Genomic DNA, 18,964 nt, shown 5'->3' with positions numbered 1-18,964 from the left:
TCATACAAAATGCACAATAAACTAACCTCTAGAAATAGAAAAAAGATTTATGATTGCTTAAAGACTATGGAGAATAAACAAATTGAGGGAACAGTTACAGGGTATAAGGTTGCTTTTTGAAGTGATAAAAATGTTATAAAATTGATTACACAAGTCTACTGAGACATTACACAAATCTACAAGAGATGGTTGCACAACTCTGAATATACTAAAATCACTGAATTTTATATTTAAAAGTGAATTATATGGTATATCAATTACCTCAGTAAAGCTGTTACAAAAAGGAAATAATGCAAAAACCAAAAACCAAAACCCAGAACTAAAAGCAGACAAAGAGACATATATATGTATGTATGTATATAAATATATATAATAAACATACATATAAAGTAATATTTTATTTTAAAAACATGCATAGAAAAAATTGTACTTTGTTTTTTATATTACTCCTGTATTTTTCAAACATTTTGCCTAAGTACAGAAAAAATTAATTCTGAACTGAAAGGCCTAATCAAAGACCACAAAACATATCTTTTCCAGTTCAAAATAGATGCCAGAAAATTATCTTGTCTTATTAATCATGTTAAATTCATGAATCCCACAAATATATAAAAACAAATGATTCAAAAGCAACCTCTATCAAGATACTAATATTTTTTATTGGTATAATACTCTACCCTAAAATTTACATGAAATTTTAATGGATCCTAAATAGCTAAAGCACAATCTTGAAAACACAAAAACAAGTTGGAAGTCTCAATAGTTTCTGTCTTTAAAACTTACTACAAAACTATGGTAATTAAAACAGTGTGGTACTACCATCAAGTCAAACATGTATCAAAGAAGAGAATAAAGGGCCCAAAAATAAGCCCCCACATATATGGTCAAATGATTTTTGACCAGGGTGCCAAGACCATTTAAAGAGAAAAGAATATTCTTTTCAACAAATGATGCTAGGAAAACCAGCTACTCACACACACAGAAATGAAACTAGACCCTTACCTAATACCACACACAAAATTAACTCATAATGAAATGAAGACCTAAACATAAGAACAAAAATTTTAAAACTCTTAAAGAAAAATCTTAATATGCTGGATTTGGCAAAGATTTATTTTATATCACACAAAAAGAAAAAATTAAATAAATTAAATAATTAAATAAAAATTAAAATAAAAAAAATTAAATAAATTAAACTACATCAAAATCACAAAACTAAGTTAAAGATATAGCTCAGTGGGCTGGGGATGTGGCTCAAGCAGTAGCGCACTCACATGGCATGCATGGGGCGCTGGGTTTGATCCTCAGCACCACATAAAAATAAAATAAAGATGTTGTGTCCACCAAAAACTAAAAAAAATAAATATTAAAAAAAAAAGATACAGCTCAGTGGTAAAGAATATGCTTAGCATGGACAAAGCCCTGAGTTCAAATCCCAGCACCATTACAAGAAATGCATCAAAGGACACTGTCAACAGAGCAAAAAGACACATCACAGGAGAGGAGAAACTATTTGCAAATCATATCTGTTAAGGGGTTAATATCATAAGAAAAACTCCTAAAACTAAAGGACAAAAAATACTTATTAAAAAATTGCAAAAGACTTGAATTTATATTTATATATCTTTTTTTCTCAAAGAAGATATATAAATGATCAATAAGCTCTTAAAAACTACACATCACCGTTATTCTGTAAACACAAATCAAAAGCACAAAGAGATAACACTTTGTACTCATTAAGGAGCCTATTATTAAAAAACAAAACTGGAAAATATTAAGTGTTATGAAAGCTGTGGACAAACTGGAACCCATGTTCACTGCTGGTGGGAATGTAAAATGTGCAGCCACTGTAGAAAACAATACGGCAATGCCTGAAAAAGTTACCTGAAAGAATTACCATGTGATCCAGGAATTCCACTTCTGGGCATACACCCAGAAGTATGGAAAGCAGAGACTCAGTTGTAGGTACACATATCTTAATCTCAAAAGTCAACAAGTGGGAGCAATCTAAAAGTCTATCAACATACAGATGAATTTTAAAATATGTGGTTGTTATATGTATGTATATGTGTGTGCACATGTGTATGTGTGTGTATATATGTATATATATATACATATATATTAGTATTGTTATATATACATATATCAAAATATTATTCAGTTTTTTAAAAGGGCATTCTGATACACACTACAGCATGGATAAATGCTGAAGAGATTATGTTCAAGGAACTAAGCCAATAACAAAAGGATAAATGCTATGTATTTCCACTTGCATGAGGTACCTGAAATAGTCAAATTCACACAGACACAAAGTAGACTGCTAGTTTCTAAGGGTTGGGGGAAGGGGAGAATGAAGAGTTATTGCTTCAATTTTGCAAGATGAATAAAGTACTAGAGACAATGATGGTGATAGTTACACAATGATGTGAATGTACTTAATACTACTCTACATTTCAAAATACTTAAAATAGCCAACTTTATGTTTTATGTATTTTACCACAATTTTTAAAAAGTGATTAATCTGATGATTAGACATAAAGCCATGTATAAAACTCAATCCTTATTTCTTTACATGTTCAAATGTATTAAAAATCTACTCTTTTCCTAAAATAATATAAGTCCAAGACATCTTAAATAATTGTGATCCATTATGATTCTACTATCCTCATTAGATATTTGAAATAAATCTGAATTTTGAGACTTTCTACTCTAAGGTAAATTCTGAGAAAAAAAATTTAACTTAAAAAGCAGAGCCATACCTGATATAAAGCAAGAGAATGTCCATATCTCTGAAGAGGTCCCCTTGACAGAGTTCCTACATTCCATATACTGCTTTCTAAATTGTAACTAAAAATAAGAAAATAAAATAACTTCTTAAATTAAGATTGATTTTCAGTTTTATGACTTGCATATGCTTTTCTTCATTTGTATCTAAATTCTCATAAAACTAAAAAATAATTACAGTAAACTCATAATTTCAAATGCCATATTAAAAATTTTTAATAAAAACTTCAGTCAAGAAATACCTACTCTAAATTAGATTCATTCACTTAAATGTATATAAACTTGAGTAGAATATTCAATACTAAAATTAATTTGTCTAGTTACCTTTAGCAATTTCAACCAATCAACCTAAAAAATAGTAAGTTATTCTATATTTTTAAATTTAAAAAGCCAGCTTTCTTGGAAGTACATGAAAATTCCATTTTTACAATAGGCATTTACTTTAGAAATTCACATTACTCTTCATACATGCTTAAGTTAGCTTATGAATTAACCAAGAAGCATATATTTCCTTGCAAAAATATACTTTGCTCACTGATAACTTTTTGAATTCTGTAAAATAAGTACAGTAGTATAAACTCAAACCTTTTTTTTTTTTTTTTTTTTTTTTTTTTTTTGGTGGTACTGGCAGTTTAACTCAGAAGTTTTCTACCACTGAGCTGCTACATTTCCTTTTTTTAAATTCTGAGTCAGGGTCTTGCTCAGTTGCCCAGGCTGGCTTCAAACTTCCCTTTTCAACTCCCCAAGTAGCAGGGATTATAGGCATGTGCAACCATACCTGGCTTACCCTCAAATTTTGATTTGCCAACACATATGAGAGGAAGCACCAAGCCAAGAAACAGGGTATTCCTTCAAAAAGATCAATATAAACTGTTCTCTCTAACTAATCAGGCAAAGCAAAAAACTGTCCCTTCACAAGAAAGGTTACCAAAATGGTTTTCAGCATTGTTTCCTAGTTTGAATTACAAGATAAGACATAAATGACAAAATATGCCAAGATATAGCTCTCACAGAGACTTACCACCAAATCTACCTGCCTACCAGCATCTGCAGCCAACATGCTGCTTCCCATTGTTACTGAAAGTTATTGCTTGGCAAACTATTTCTATGAAGAATCAGACAATAAATATTTTAGGGATTGCAGGCCACATTGGTTTCATAGAATATGTTTTACAACCTATTAAAATGCAAAAAAAAAAAAAAAATCCTTTCCTAGGTCTCAGGCCCTGGGCCCTAACTCACTGATCCCTGCTATAAATGAGCTATTCTTGTTTCTTGTGCATAGATCCCACAACACTCCAGGAGTCCCCTCATCTCTTCCCTACATCACCCTTTGTCTTACTAGATCACTGCCATCAGCATACAAATATTGTGTTATTAAAAAAAAAATCACTTGACTTCACTCACCCTTCAAGCTACCACCCTGCTTTTATGCAGCCCCATTCCTTTATTGTTCCCACCCCCACCTATCTTTCCATTCTCTCTTAAACTAACTCTAGTCAGGCCCACCACTGCAGAGAAAACTGTTTTTGGTAAATTCAACTTCCTCATGTCCGATCCACGGTCACTTTCCTGTCCTCATTTTCTTTGACCTGGTTTATCATCAGCATTTGACACCTTTATTTACTCTGTAGTCCACCTGTACTCTTTCCCTTGCATTCAAAGACACTGCATTCTTTTGGTTTTCCCATCTCACTGGTCACTTCTCTCAGTCCTTTGCTGAGTTCTCCTCTTATCCCCAATCTTCCAATGATATGGAGTCTCAGACTCAGTTCTTCATTGTCTTCTTTAAAACTCATTCCTTTAATAATTCCATTTTAACCGAATCCCTCTTTCTACTCTTTCTCCAAAATCTCATAAATTCTCAACAGTTGAGAATAAAAGAATGTAATGTTATAGGTGGTTTGATCTCTTCAGATCCCTAAAATTTTCTCCATATCAGCATTAAGCCTATTTGATTACCATTCCTGTGTTCACTAGAGTAACACTCTGAGTCTTCTTCAAGAACTTTTCCATTGTATTCACAACTTGGCTGACTAGCACACAAGGCCTAGCTTTCAGTCTGTTTCAGTTTTGACATACCTTCATCATGCTGCTTCATCCTTTCTAGCTTTCAATTTAAATCAAGAGACAGGAGACTCTTCCTTTCACTTGAATATTTAGAAGCCATTGTGTGTGGCTACCATGACTCTATTTCAAAGCTTAAGGCAACACACAAAACCCACACACAAAAAAAAAAAACTCCCAAAAAACCTAAAACAACCTACATGATCTATCTCTGCCATTATCCTAATTTCATGTTCCCCTCTCACATACACCAATCACATGGCCTCCTTGTTCCTTTTCAAATACTTCAAAAAGCTCCTTCCTTGAGGCCCAGGTCTGGCTCCTTTCTGCACCTACAAATTACTGCAGTGCCAATACTCTGACCTCCTCCAAGACCCTACCTAGTTTTCACCTTTCTCATGAAGCCTACTTTGACCGCTATATTTATAATTGTGATCCCTCCTCTGTGGCATTCCAGATTAACTCATCCTGCTATCTACCTACCTCTCTATCTAGCTATGAATATATTTGCATGTACATAATTTAGTTCAATAAGAAGATTTATCTTTTCATTGCCAGTCTTTCCTCATTAACTTCACAAAGATAAGGACACTTATATATACTAATACATCCCAAGTACCAAGTACATGGTAAATATTCAAAAGTGTGTTATGTTCAGGAATACATGTCAATTTTCATTAATGTTAATAAATAGGTATTCTTTAAAATAGTATCTTTCTATTTCAATATACACTATACAGAACTTTAACATTATTTACAGAATGCTTTTGTCTTAAATGTAACATCTATACCCCAATTAAATTCTACTCTAGGGCTGGGGTATACAGCTCAGTGGCAATGTGTGGCAAGCATATATAGAGCCCTTGGTTTAATGCCTAGCACCCAAAAAAAAAGTCTCCTCTAGAAAATAAATCAAATTATAACTGACACTATCACTTCTAAAAGCTTTTTAAATATCCTTACCTACACTTGAACTATATTCAGAATGATGAAAAATATTCTCTAACCTGTAAAAAGAGCAACAAATTTATTTCTAATCTGATATTCATAGCTTATAACCATATAAGCTTAGATATATATGTATATGCTTATATATATTTATTGTTTATATCTTTACATGTACATAGAGATAATATAAACACTGTAACCACAAGAACCAGATTATATACACATACAAAAAAGTTAAACTCTCTGGTTCAAATGGAAAATATACAAGTTTAAGAGAATATCATAATATTCATCACTTAATTTGAAACACTCTATTCAACTTGCATAGAACATGTAAGATTTCAATGTTCCTTTGACAACTTTGTTGTCATAACTCAACTTTGGGAATAACACAATTTTAATTTAAAGTTCAAACTATTTTGTAGGCATTTCATTTTTGTAAAAATCATAGTTCATTTCCTTTTAGTTTCCACATTTAAATCTCACTATTTTCTTTGGGTCATTTCATATCTTAACAATTCATTTTTATCCCAGCAACTCTCAAGATTTTTAGCTGTATTTTATTCTTCATGTATTGTGCTACAGAATTCTAATTTTTCATTTAAATATTTACTACAACTCTTCCTCTCTCTCCAGAATTTATTTTATACTTTAATTCTATTCACAATCATTGTTTTAAAGCAAACTCCTCTTATACTCAGAATTTTTAAATCTTCAAAATTAATAGGGCTAACATATTTAAAGGGTGGGGTTGGCAAATAAAATATAGGATGCCCAGTTAAATCTGAATTTTAGATAATTAACAAATAATTTTTGGCATAAGTATGACCATACAATATTTGGGACAAAACCACACACACACACACACACACACACACACGCACACTTACACTAAAATTTTATTTGTTGTCTCTCTGAAATTCATGTGTAATTGGCAGTCCTGTATCTTTATATGCAAAAACTGATAATTCTATTGGGTACACACCATTATGATAAATCATCTAGGGCCAGTTCTGACTTGTTGATACCCAAGTTATGCCAATTATTACATATTACAAATATCAACACTGAAAGTGACATTGATAATCAAATGATTCTTCGTATTTCCTCTTCTATTCTGTTATTAAAGGGCTTACTAAATACAATAATCGGCTTTAAAGGAAATCAGATAAAGTTGCCATCCATGTGGTTCCCTTTATCACTCAATCATGCAAAGAACAATACTATCATGCATGCGCTGTTAGTAAATGATCTGTTTTATAATGCTGGCATTGTTATCCCAACAAACATTTATAAAGTACCAACTAAGTAAGAGTTCAGATAAACTATACAGAAAAAAGCAAAAGTATTTTTATATCTACAATTACACTTTACTCTGGAAAAGTAAAAAGCAAGATTTATTATGCTGAACATAGGGACCTCCTGCCTTTATGTAGCATTTTCTTACATAAAATTAACTAAAAATGTTTTAGAAAAAGTGAAATAACTACACAAAACAAACTTATATGCTCAATAACAAATAATTAACTGCAGACAACAGTTCATACAGTCTCAAATCAGTCCCACTCAGCAAGTAGACAGCATTACAAAATAACCACTTATATGTTTGGACAGAAAGAAATTCCAGTTTAAAAATAAAAATTGTGAAGATCTTAAAATAAGTACTTACTTCAGGACCATTTGAAAAGAACTGTAGTTAAAAGTATATCCACCAATCACCCACATAAATTTCCCATGTAAAACTGCTTTATGTGAAGCCCGACCTACAGAAGGACTGAAGGGTTTAACATTTGGTAGAATCCAGTAAGACTCAGTAGAAGGAACATTGAAAGAGCAATCAGGACCTATTGAAGAAAAAAATCAAACAACACACTGGATTAACAAAGAACTGTGGTTATAGAATGAGATACAGATTATAAAAAACAGCAGACTGCACAGATTAAGAGAATTTAAGAACCTGATGTTCATCATCCTAACAAATGTAACTTATAACAATAAAAAGTCTGCAATATAATGTGCAAGGAAACTACTAACAGCAAATGTAATGCCTAGAGGGGACAAAAATCAGACATGAAGATGTTTAAATAAATAACACAATCAAAAAAAAGTTATTAAAATATATAAAATTTCAGATTTGCTTTAGTATACTAATAGAATTTAAATTGAAAAACAATATACTCATATTCTATTTCTGGCACTTACTAGCAGTGTGATCTTAAGCTAAACTGTTTACCTTTCATCGAGCCTTCATCCATTAAATTAAAATTACAATCTACTTCCAAGGGTTACCATAATTTTTTAAAATATGAAAATGAAAGTATTTGCAAATTATAAACTATTAAACAAATATAAAGATTACGTTTTTCTTAGCATTTTTTTTTTTTTTTTTTTTTTTTGGTACTGTGAATTGAACCTGGAACGCTTAACTACTGAGCCACATCCCCAGACCTTTTTATTTTGGGGCTAGGTCTCACTAAGTTGCATAGGGCCTCACTAAGTTGCTAAGGCTAGCCTCAAACTTGTGATCCTCCTCCTGTCTCAGCCTCCCTAGTCACTGGGATTACAGGCATGAGCTACCATACCCAGCTTAGCTTCATTATTAACAATGCATATCCCCAAAGAAAAAAAATGATTATGTATACAAAAACCAAAACTATCAATTAGTATAGAATAATTTCAAATACTATAATTGAATATAACTGAGTTGAAAACATAGCTGTATCTTAATCCATATTCATAATGTTACCCAGGACTCCTGGTTTCCTCATCTATAAAATGTACATTAGCTTAATTAGTGTTTCTCAAAGTAAAAATAAAAATAACTACAATTAAATACAATGGAAAGAACACTCTTGAAGAAAATATATCTTCATCAAAAGTGAGCTCACAAATTATTTGAATGTGACTAAAATGTGCTAAAGAGTAGACATAAACTCATTGAGCTTCAACTTATTTTATAAAATATAAGATCCACTTAGTTTTATAAATTGTATACAAAAAACTTTTTAAAAGTAACAAAATTAACTTTCCAGGCATAACTTTGTTTTATTTCACTTTGCAGATATTTCCTATTTTACAAACTGAAAGTCTATGGCAAATCTGCATTGAGCAAGTCAATTTCAGTACCTTTTTTCCCAATGTTATGTGCTCCCTTCATAGTTATGTCTCATTTTGGTAATACAATATTTCAAATTGTTTTCATTATATCTGTTATGGTGATGTGTAATCAATGATCTTTAATGTTACTATAAGTGTTTTGGGACACCCTAACTATACCCATGTCAGAATGCCAAGTTAACTAACAAATGTTATGTATGTTCTGACTGCTCCACTAAAAAGCCACTCTCCCATCTCTCTCCCTCCCCTCTGGCCTCCCTATTCCCTGATACAACAATAAGTCTATTAATAATACCACAATGGCCTCTAAATATCCAAGTAAAAGAAAGAGTCTAGTGTTTCTTAATTTAAATTGAAAGCTAGAAAGGATGAAGCAACATGATGAAGGTATGTTAAAACTGAAACAGACTGAAAGCTAGGCCTCGTATGTTAATCAGCCAAGTTGTGGATGCAAAGGAAAAGTTCTTGAAGAAGACTCAAAGTACTACTCTAGTGAACACAGGAATGGTAATCAAATAGGCTTAATGCTGATATGGAGAAAATTTTAAGGGTCTGAATAGATCAAACCACCCACAACATTCCTTTAAACCAATGCCTGATTCAGAATAAGGCCCTAATTCCATTCAATTCCATGAAGGCTGACAGAAGTGAGGAAGCGACAAAGAAAAGTTTGGAACTGGTAGAAGGTAGTATATAAAGTTTAAGAAAAGAAACTATCTCTATAAAATAAGAGGGCCAGGTGAAGCAGCATGTCCTGGTGTAGAAGCTGCAGTAAATTCATCCAAAATAACTAGCTATGATAAAAGGAGAAGTCATTACCTAACTTCAAAGCTTCAAAGAACAGGCTGACTCCTGCTAGGGGATAATGTAGCTGGTGACTTGTAAGTTTAAACCAATGCTTACTTACCATTTCCAAAATGCTAGGACCCTTAAAATTTGAACTAATCTACTCTGCCTGTGCTTTATAAAATAGAACAACAAAGCCTAGATAATAGTAGATTGTTTACAACATGATTTACTGAACATGTTAAGCTTACTGTTAAAATGCTGCTGCAAAGGGAGGATCCAAGATGGCGGGCAAGAGGGAGGCAACACTCTGTGTTGCTCCATGACCTGGGACTCAAATAATGAGAACACTGCTTCTCCGCAAGCAATATTCCTGCTCCTGCAAGGGAATCACAGCCACAGTGCCATGGGCTCCAGGCCAAAGCATCAGAGTAGGTCTCCCTACAACTAGCCCACACAGGACTACCAGGTACCCCAGTGGGCACCATCAACACCCAAGCAGAACTTTTGGCCACCCACCAAAACCACTCCAATGCAGGACACCCGGCAGCTTCCCACATGCAAGAACTCCGGCCATCACACCCGTGCGGACCCCCATCTACCAACATAGGGCTCCCCTGTCGCCGCAATCTTGGGACTCTACAGCAACAGAGATAGTCCCCCATGTGCAGTGGCCAGCCTGCACCCAGGAACTTCACACAGGCTCTGAAGTCAGCTGACAGCCACACACTGCAGGACACAAGAGCTCCTCTCTGAACTCATAGTCCAACAGCATCACTCAGCTCCCCCCACCACATACAACCCGACAGCCCACTGCTGAAAGCAGGCGCTTCCATCTTGAGTCACCTTCATCTCCATCTTCAATGGGGGCAACACCTCTCTCCCCAGCAGCCACTACCCTGGCTTAGTGACACCCTGGTTACCTTCACCATCCTAAGGGCAGACATGGCAGCTAACAACAGACGATCCCACCAACTGGATAAGAAAGGAAGCAGGAAAGATCCGGATCTCCAACCGAAACAATCCTATTTCTTCCTTAAAGATTTTTTTTCCTCTCCTCTATTCTCCCGCGCTCACATTCCCAACATATGTGAAACCAAGTACTTTGCATGAATTAGGATTTTGAGGACTGAGACATCTAAATAGATATAATAATATCCTCTAAATATATATAATATATTAAAGTTGTATATCTTTTTCTTTTATCCCACCAATTTCTACTATTTTAACACTTGCTTATTTTTTCCTAATATATATGTGTGCTTGTTTTATGTACTCTACTGTCTTCCCACTTACTTGTTTACCCAAAAGTACTTCCTCTCCCTTCTCCTGTTACTAATCTTCCTCTTTAGGTTTCTCTTTCACACTTCCAACAATATAACAACTCTACCTCCTCAGCATATCATCCTACTCCTCACCCTCAGTACTTTGTCCACCATCAGAAACTGTAAACTCTTTTACAAACCTGCTGAGGATATTGTAGATAATAATTGAATTCACCATTTCTGTATATATTGTGACCAAACTGTAAACATCTTAATAGCAAACATGTTTTTAAAGTGTATACTGTTTATATTGGGATCTGATAACATTGTCCTTCACCTCAAAGGAGAGGTACTGGATCCCTACAGGAGCACTATAAGCCTGTAGGGTAAAAACAGCAATGCCTCAGATCCACAGTGCTATAATGGAAGACAAAAAAGCAGTATGAAAAGACAAGGGAAGAGAGTGCCCCAAACATATCAAGATACCACCTTATTAGAATCCATGGGGAGCATAACAGAAGAAATTACAGAGAAGGAGTTCAGGATGTACATGATTAAAATGTTCTGCAAATTGAAGGATGATATAAGAGAGCAAATACAGGCAGCAAAAGATCATTTTGACAAAGAGCTACATAAACAAATACAGGAAGCAAAAGATTACTTCAATAGGGAGATAGAAGTTCAAAAAAAATAGAAATCCTTGAAATGAAAGAAACAATAAACTAAATTAAAAGTTCAATTAAAAGCATCACCAACAGATTAGACCACTTGAAAGACAAGAACTCTGACAAAATATATAATTTGAAAAGAATGTAGACAACACAGTGAAAACAAGGGGAGAACATTCAAGAAATATGGGATAGCATAAAAAGACCAAACTTAAGAATTATTGGAATACAGGAAGGAACAGAGTTCCAAACCAAAGGAATAAGCAATTTATTATGAAATAATATCAGAAAATTTTCCAAACATGAAGAATGAATTGGAAAACCAAATTCAAGAGGCTTACAGGACGCCAAATGTACAAAATCACATCAGATCCACACCAAGGCACATTATAATGAAAATGCCCAATATACACAATAAGGAGAGAATATTAAAACCCACGAGAGACAGGAATCAGATTACATATGGGGGAAACCAATTAGATTATGTGCTGACTTTTTAAACAAAGACCCTAAAAACTAAAAGATCCTGGAACAACATGTATCAAGCTCTGAAAGAAAATGGATGTCAACCAAGAATCTTATATCGAGCAAAATTAAGCTTTAGATTTGATGATGAAATAAAAACCTTCCATGATAAACAAAAGATATAAGAATTTACAACTTGAAAGCCCACACTACAGAACATCCTTAGCAAAATATTCCATGAAGAACTGAAAACCAACAATGAAAATCAGCAAAGGGAGGAATTACACTAATCAAAGGAAAAACCATGGGCTGGGGTTATGGCTCAGCAGTAGAGCGCTTGCCTCGCACATGTGAGACCCTGGGTGTGGTTCCTCAACACCACATAAAAATAAATACGTGAAATAAAGGTATTGTGTCCAACTACAACTAAAAAATAAATATATAAAAAAAGAGAAACCAAGTTAAGTTAAATACCAAAAATAAACAAAAATGGATGAGAATACAAATCATGTTTCAATAATAACCCTGAATGTTAATGGCCTAAACTCACCAATCAAAATACATGGACTGGCAGACTGGGATTTTGAAAAAAGAACCAACAATATGCTACCTCCAAGAGACTCATCTTATAGGAGAAGACATTCACAGACTGATGGTGAAAGGTTGGGAAAAATCATACCACTCACATGGACTGCGGAAGCAAGCAGGGGTTTCCATCCTCATCCTCATATCAAATAAAGTAGACTTCAAGCCAAATTGAATCAAAAGGGATAAAGAAGGACATTTCATAATGCTTAAGGGAACCATTCATCAACAAGACATAACAATAATAAATTTATATGTCCCAAACAATGGAGCATCTACATTCATCAAACAAACTCTTCTCAAGTTCAAGAGTTAAACAGACCACAACACAATAATTCTGGGTGACTGTAACACACCTCTTTCACCACTGGATAGATCATCCAAACAAAAGCTGAACAAAGAAACCACAGAACTCAATAAATACAGTCAATAACTTAGATTTAACTGACATATATAGAATATTTCATCCTTCAATGAACGAATACACTTTCTTCTCAGCAGCACATGGATCTTTCTCTAAAATAGACCATATATTATGTCACAAAGCAAATATAAAAAAGTAGATATACTACCCTGCATTCTATCAGATCATAATGAAATGAAATTAGAAATTTATGATAAAATAAACAAAAAAAAAGCTACTCCAACACCTGAAACTAAATAATATGCTACTGAATGAACAATGGGTTGCAAAAGACATCAAGAAGATTTAAAAATTCTTAGCGGTGAATGAGAACATAGGTACAACGTATCGAAATATCTGGAACACTATGAAGGCAGTACTAAGAGGAAAGTTCATTGCATGGAGTTCATTCCTTAAAAGAAAAGAAAGTCAACAAATAAATGACTTAATATTACATATCAAAACCCTTGGAAAAGAAGAACAAATCAACACCAAAAACAGAAGACAGGAAATAATTAAAATCAGAGCTGAAATCAATGAAATTGAAACAAAAGAAACAACTAAAAATATTGATAAAACAGAAAGGTGGTTCTTTGAAAAAAATAAATAAAATTGACCTTTAAAGACAGTTAAGAAGAACTAATACCAATACTCTTCAATTTATTTCAGGAGTGAGAAAAAAAAGGAGCACTCCCAAACTTATTCTATGAGGCTAATATCACCCTGATTCCAAAACCAAGCAAAGATACATCAAAAAAAGAAAACTTCAGACCAATATCTCCAATGAACATAGATGCCAAGATTCTCAATAAAATTCTGGCAAATCAAATACAAAAACATGTCAAAAAGATCATGCACCATGATCAAGTGGGGTTCATTCCAGGGATGCAAGGTTGATTCAACATACGGAAATCAGTAAATGTAATTCATCACATCAATAGACTTAAAGATAAGAACCATATGGTCATCTGAATAGATGCAGAAAGGGCATTCAAAAAAATACAGCACCCCTTCATGTTTAAAACACTAGAAAAACTAGGGATGACAGAAACATATCTTAACATAGTAAAAGCTATCTATGCTAAGCCCCATGCTAACATCATTCTAAATGGAGAAAAATTGATAGCATTCCCTCTAAAAACTGGAACAAGACAGGAATGCCCTCTTTCACCACTTCTATTTGACTTAGTTCTTGAAACAATGGCCAGAGCAATTAAACAGACGAAAGAAACTAAAGGAATACAGATAGGAAAAGAACTCAAATTAGCACTATTTGCTGATGATATGATTCTATACCTAGAAGACCCAAAAAAGTCCACCAGAGAACTTCTATATCTAGTAAATTAATCCAGAAAAGTAGCAGGATACAAAATCAACACCCATAAATCAGAGGCATTTCTGTATATCAGAGACAAATCCTCTGAAAGGGAAATGAGAAAAACTGCCCCACTTATAATAGCGTCAAAAAAAAAAAAAAATACTTGGGAAAATCAACCTAACAAAAGAGGTGAAAGACCTCTACAACAAAAACTACAGAACACTAAAGAAAGAAATTAAAGAAGACCTTAGAAGATGGAAATATCTCCCTTGTTCTTGGATAGGCAGAAGTAATATTGTCAAAATGACCATACTACCAAAAGCATTATACATATCTAATGCTTTAGATAAGTATAATGACATTCAAAATCCCATTGACATTCCTCATAGAAATAGAAAAAGGAATCATGAAATTCATCTGGAAAAATAAGAGACCCAGAAGAGCCAAAGCAATTCTTAGCAAGAAGAGTGAAGCAGGTGGCATCACTATACTAGAACTTAAACTAGACTACAGAGCAATAGTAACATAAACAGCATAGTATTGGCACAAAAATACACTGGTAGACCAATGGTACAGAATAGAGGACACAGAGACTAACCCAAATAATCACAGTTTCTTATATTAGACGACAGTGCCTAAAATGCACATTGGAGAAAAGATAGCCTCTTTAACAAATGGTGCTGAAAACACTGGAAATCCAAATGCAACGGGATAAAATTAAACCCCTATCTCTCACCATGTACAAAACTCAACTCAAAATGGATCAAGAACCTAGGAATTAAACCAGAGACCCTGTGTCTAATAGAAGAAAAAGTAGAACCAAATCTCCATCATATCAGATTAGGCCTCAATTTCCTTAATAAGATCCCTATAGTGCAAGAATTAAAATCAAGAATTAATAAATGGGATGGATTCAAACTAAAAAGCTTCTTCTCAGCAAAAGAAACAATAATTGAAGTGAATAGACAGCCTACAGCTTGTGAGCAAATTTTTACCACATGCACATCAGAAAGAGCACTAATCTCTAGGGTATATAAAGAACTCAAAAATCTAAACACCAGTAAAGCAATAACTCAATCAAAAAATGGGCCAAGGAACTGAACAGACAATTCTCAGAAGGTGATATATAATCAGTCAACAAATACATGAAAAAAATGTTCAACATCTCTAGCAATTAGAGAAATGAAAATCAAAACTATGCTAAGATTTCATCTCACTCTAAACAGAATGGCAGCTATTAAGAATTCAAATAACAATAAGTGTTGGTGAAGATGTGGGGAAAAGGCACACTCATACATTGCTGGTGGGGCTGCAAAATGGTGCAGCCAATCTAGAAAGCAGTATGGAGATTTTTTGGAAAACCACCTTTTGACACAGCTATCCCTCTCCTCAGTCTATACCCAAAGGACTTAAAAACCGCATACTACAGGGACACAGCCACATCAATATATATAGCAGCACAATAACTAAACTGTGGAATCAAACTAGATGCCTTTCAATATATGCATAAATGAAAAAACTGTGGTATACATACACAATGGAATATTACTCAGCAATAAAAAGAGAATAAAATCATGGCATTTGCACATAAATGGATGGAGAATATAATGCTAAGTGAAGTTAGCCAATCCCCCCCAAAAAATACCAATGTTTTCTCTGATATAAGGAGGCTGATTTATAGTGGGATTGGGAGAGGGAACTTGGAAAGATTAGACAAACTCTAGATAGGGCAAAGGAGAGGGAGGGAAAGGGAGGAAGGAAGGGGGTAAAAAAAGATGGTGGAATGAAACAGACATCATTACCCTAAGTACATGTATGAAGACACAAATGGTGTGAATACACTTTGTAAACAACCAGAGATATGAAAAATCATGCTCTATATGTGTAATGTGAATTGTAATGCATTCTCCTCTCATATATAATAAATTAGAATAAAACTTTTTTTGAATGGCTGCTGCAAAGAGAAAGAACCCTTTTAAAATATGAGTGCTTATTGACAATACACCTAGTCATCCAAGAGCTCTGATGGAGATTTACAACAAGATTAATGTTTTCATACCTGCTAACACAATAACCATTATGCAGCCATGGATCAAAGGCTGGATTTTTACTTTCAAGTCTTATTATTAAGAAATACATTTTGTAAGGTTACCACTGCCATAGATAGTGATTCCTCTGATTAATCTGAGCAAAATAGATAAGAAACAATCTGGAAATAATTCACCATTCCAGAGGCCATAAGGAATATTCAAGATTTCTGGAAAGAGACCTAAATATCAACATTAAAATGAATATGGAAGAAGCTGATACAACCCTCATGGATGATTTTGAGGGGTGCAAGAATTCAGTAGAGGAAGCAACTGCAAGTGTGGTGGAAATGTCAAAAGAACTAAAATTCTAAGTGGAGCCTGAAGATATAACTGAATTGCTGCAATCTCACAATAAAATTTTATCAAAGTAAGAGTTAAATTTTTATGATGAGCAAAGAAAATGGTTTCTTGAGATGAAATCAATTCCTGTTTGAAGATGCTGTCAACATCACTGACATGACAACAAAGGATACAGAATATCACATGAACTTAGTTGATAAAGCAGCAGCCCACTTTCCAATTTTGAAAAATTTCTGCTGTGAGTAAAATGATATCAAACAGCATCACATACCCCAGAAAAATCCTTCATGAAAGGAAGAGTCAATGGATGCAGCAAACTTCACTGATGTCTTATTTTAAGAAACTGACACAGTCACCCCAACCTTCAGCAACCAGGACTCTGATCAGTCAGCAGCCACCAACAAGGAAGCAAGACACTCTACCAGCAAAAGGATTCCAATTCAAATGAAGGCTCATGTGATTTTTAACAATTTTTAGCAATAAAGTATTTTAAATTAATTAAGGTATGTACATTTTCAGTATAGTGTAAACATAACTTCTATGTGCACAGGGAAAACAAATCTGTGTGCTCACTTTATTGCAATACTCACTTGATTCAGACAGTCTGGCAACAAACCTCCAGTATCATGAAGATATGCCTGTACTTAATATGATGGGGATAGGTTGTTTTGCTCTAACTAATTTGTTCCCAGTTTAAAATGAAACTAACTCTTACAGAACACTTTTTACATAATTTTAGCACACTTATTATTTTGACAACATAATTCTCTTATCATTTTTCTTTACTCCACTTTTTACAAAGCTTTTTAGTTCATACAATATAGCATATTTGTCCCTCACTCTTCACAGAAATATTAATACATTTTAGTTGTATGATTTTTACCTATATTATATAAGGAATACTACTTTTCCCCAACTTAATATTGTCAACACAAATGCTGATGGTGCCATCAAGTGGCAGTACAGCTAATCTTCAATTTGCTTGTATCAGTAAGTTCTACATTATCATTTAGTCACAATACTTTAAAACTTCGAAGCAGATTCTGATTAAAAAATGGTTGCCCAGTTTTCACTTGTTCATTTGTGAACCTACCCATATATTCATGTACTCATCTTCAAGATCTTTGAGCATACATTATATGGATTTGTATTTTTCAGGTACAAACAAAAACAGATTATCTCTTTGACAGAGACACAGTCTTTTAAATTGGATAATTAAAACTTTATTATTCCTGGGTGCAAAGACTATGAACTATTTCTCACTAATCAGAGAAATCAAACGAACTGCTTCTTTAAAAAGTAAATTTTAGCTGGGCATTGTGGCACACACCTGTAATCCTAAAGGCTGAGGCAGAAGGATCATGAGTTCAAAGCCAGCCTCAGCAATTTAGAGAGGCCCTAAGAAATTCAGTGACCCAGTCTGTAAATAAAATACAAAAAAGAGCTGAGGATGTACTTTACTGCTTGAGTGCCCTGAGTTTAATCCTCAAAACCAAAAATAGAAAAAAAGCAAGTTTTACAGACATATGTCTAAAATTCTAATTGCTTTTGTGTTGATAAGGTCATGCTTTGCTGTCTTATTTATTGTCATCTTAGCATAATCCCTGCCCTACATAAGCCTTGTCCAATCACCTGCCATCTGCCACTGTGAACCTCTGCACTGCTGTGATATTGAATACCCTTAACCATCCATGCCCCACCTGATAGAGAATAAGGACTTTGAGTCACTTCCTCCAACTTGGCCCTCTTTCAGCAGGAAGCAGCTTGGAGATGTCATTGCCCATTTTTGCATAAAAATGGAATGCAGAAATTGACGGTGGGTAAATGTAATAGCAGTCCACTTTGTACTTTGAATGTAGCCCCTGCTGCCACTGCAACTTAAAGCAGACATGTTTCTTTCTCTTCCTCTCTACCTAATCTCCTCCCTAATCTCAGGGGAAACAGGATTACCTTTCTTCCCTATCCTAGGCAGAGTTAAATCCCTTGAACACACACCTACCACAGGAATGAAGTAATTCAGAGATTGGGGATGGCACCAGAAGATCTCAAAAATTACTATCTCCCAAATTAACAAGTAAATTACAACTTAAACAGAGAACACACATAGAATGTAGTCTTTGAATCTCCTCTTTATAAGCCCCCTGGTTCCCCATGATGGGCAGAATCAT

The 18,964-nt window shown here is 34.0% G+C and overlaps 1 protein-coding gene across 8 annotated transcripts in view; it reads right to left on the bottom strand.

Annotated features, from left to right (window-relative positions):
- The window catches only part of Atrnl1 (attractin like 1), a 708,669-nt gene that overhangs the window by 673,691 nt on the left and 16,014 nt on the right, over positions 1-18,964 (bottom strand). For 7 of the 8 annotated variants that reach the window (XR_007349210.1, XR_007349211.1, XM_048807394.1 and 4 more), the window contains exons 6-7: positions 7,469-7,643; positions 2,760-2,847 (exon numbers count right to left, since the gene is read on the bottom strand). Coding sequence is in view for 5 of the 8 variants with exons in the window: in XM_048807394.1 (XP_048663351.1) it covers positions 2,760-2,847; positions 7,469-7,643 (263 nt within the window). In the remaining 3 variants the exon portion in view is untranslated. Of the gene's footprint in view, positions 1-2,759; positions 2,848-5,814; positions 5,859-7,468; positions 7,644-18,964 lie in introns of those variants that run through there. The other variant, XM_048807399.1, reaches the window with a different exon arrangement.

Source organism: Marmota marmota, unplaced genomic scaffold, assembly GCF_001458135.2.
Source record: "Marmota marmota marmota unplaced genomic scaffold, marMar, whole genome shotgun sequence".
Lineage (NCBI taxonomy): Eukaryota > Metazoa > Chordata > Mammalia > Rodentia > Sciuridae > Marmota > Marmota marmota.
The sequence above is the reverse complement of the archived record's forward strand: the minus strand, read 5'-3'. Positions and strand labels throughout refer to the sequence as shown.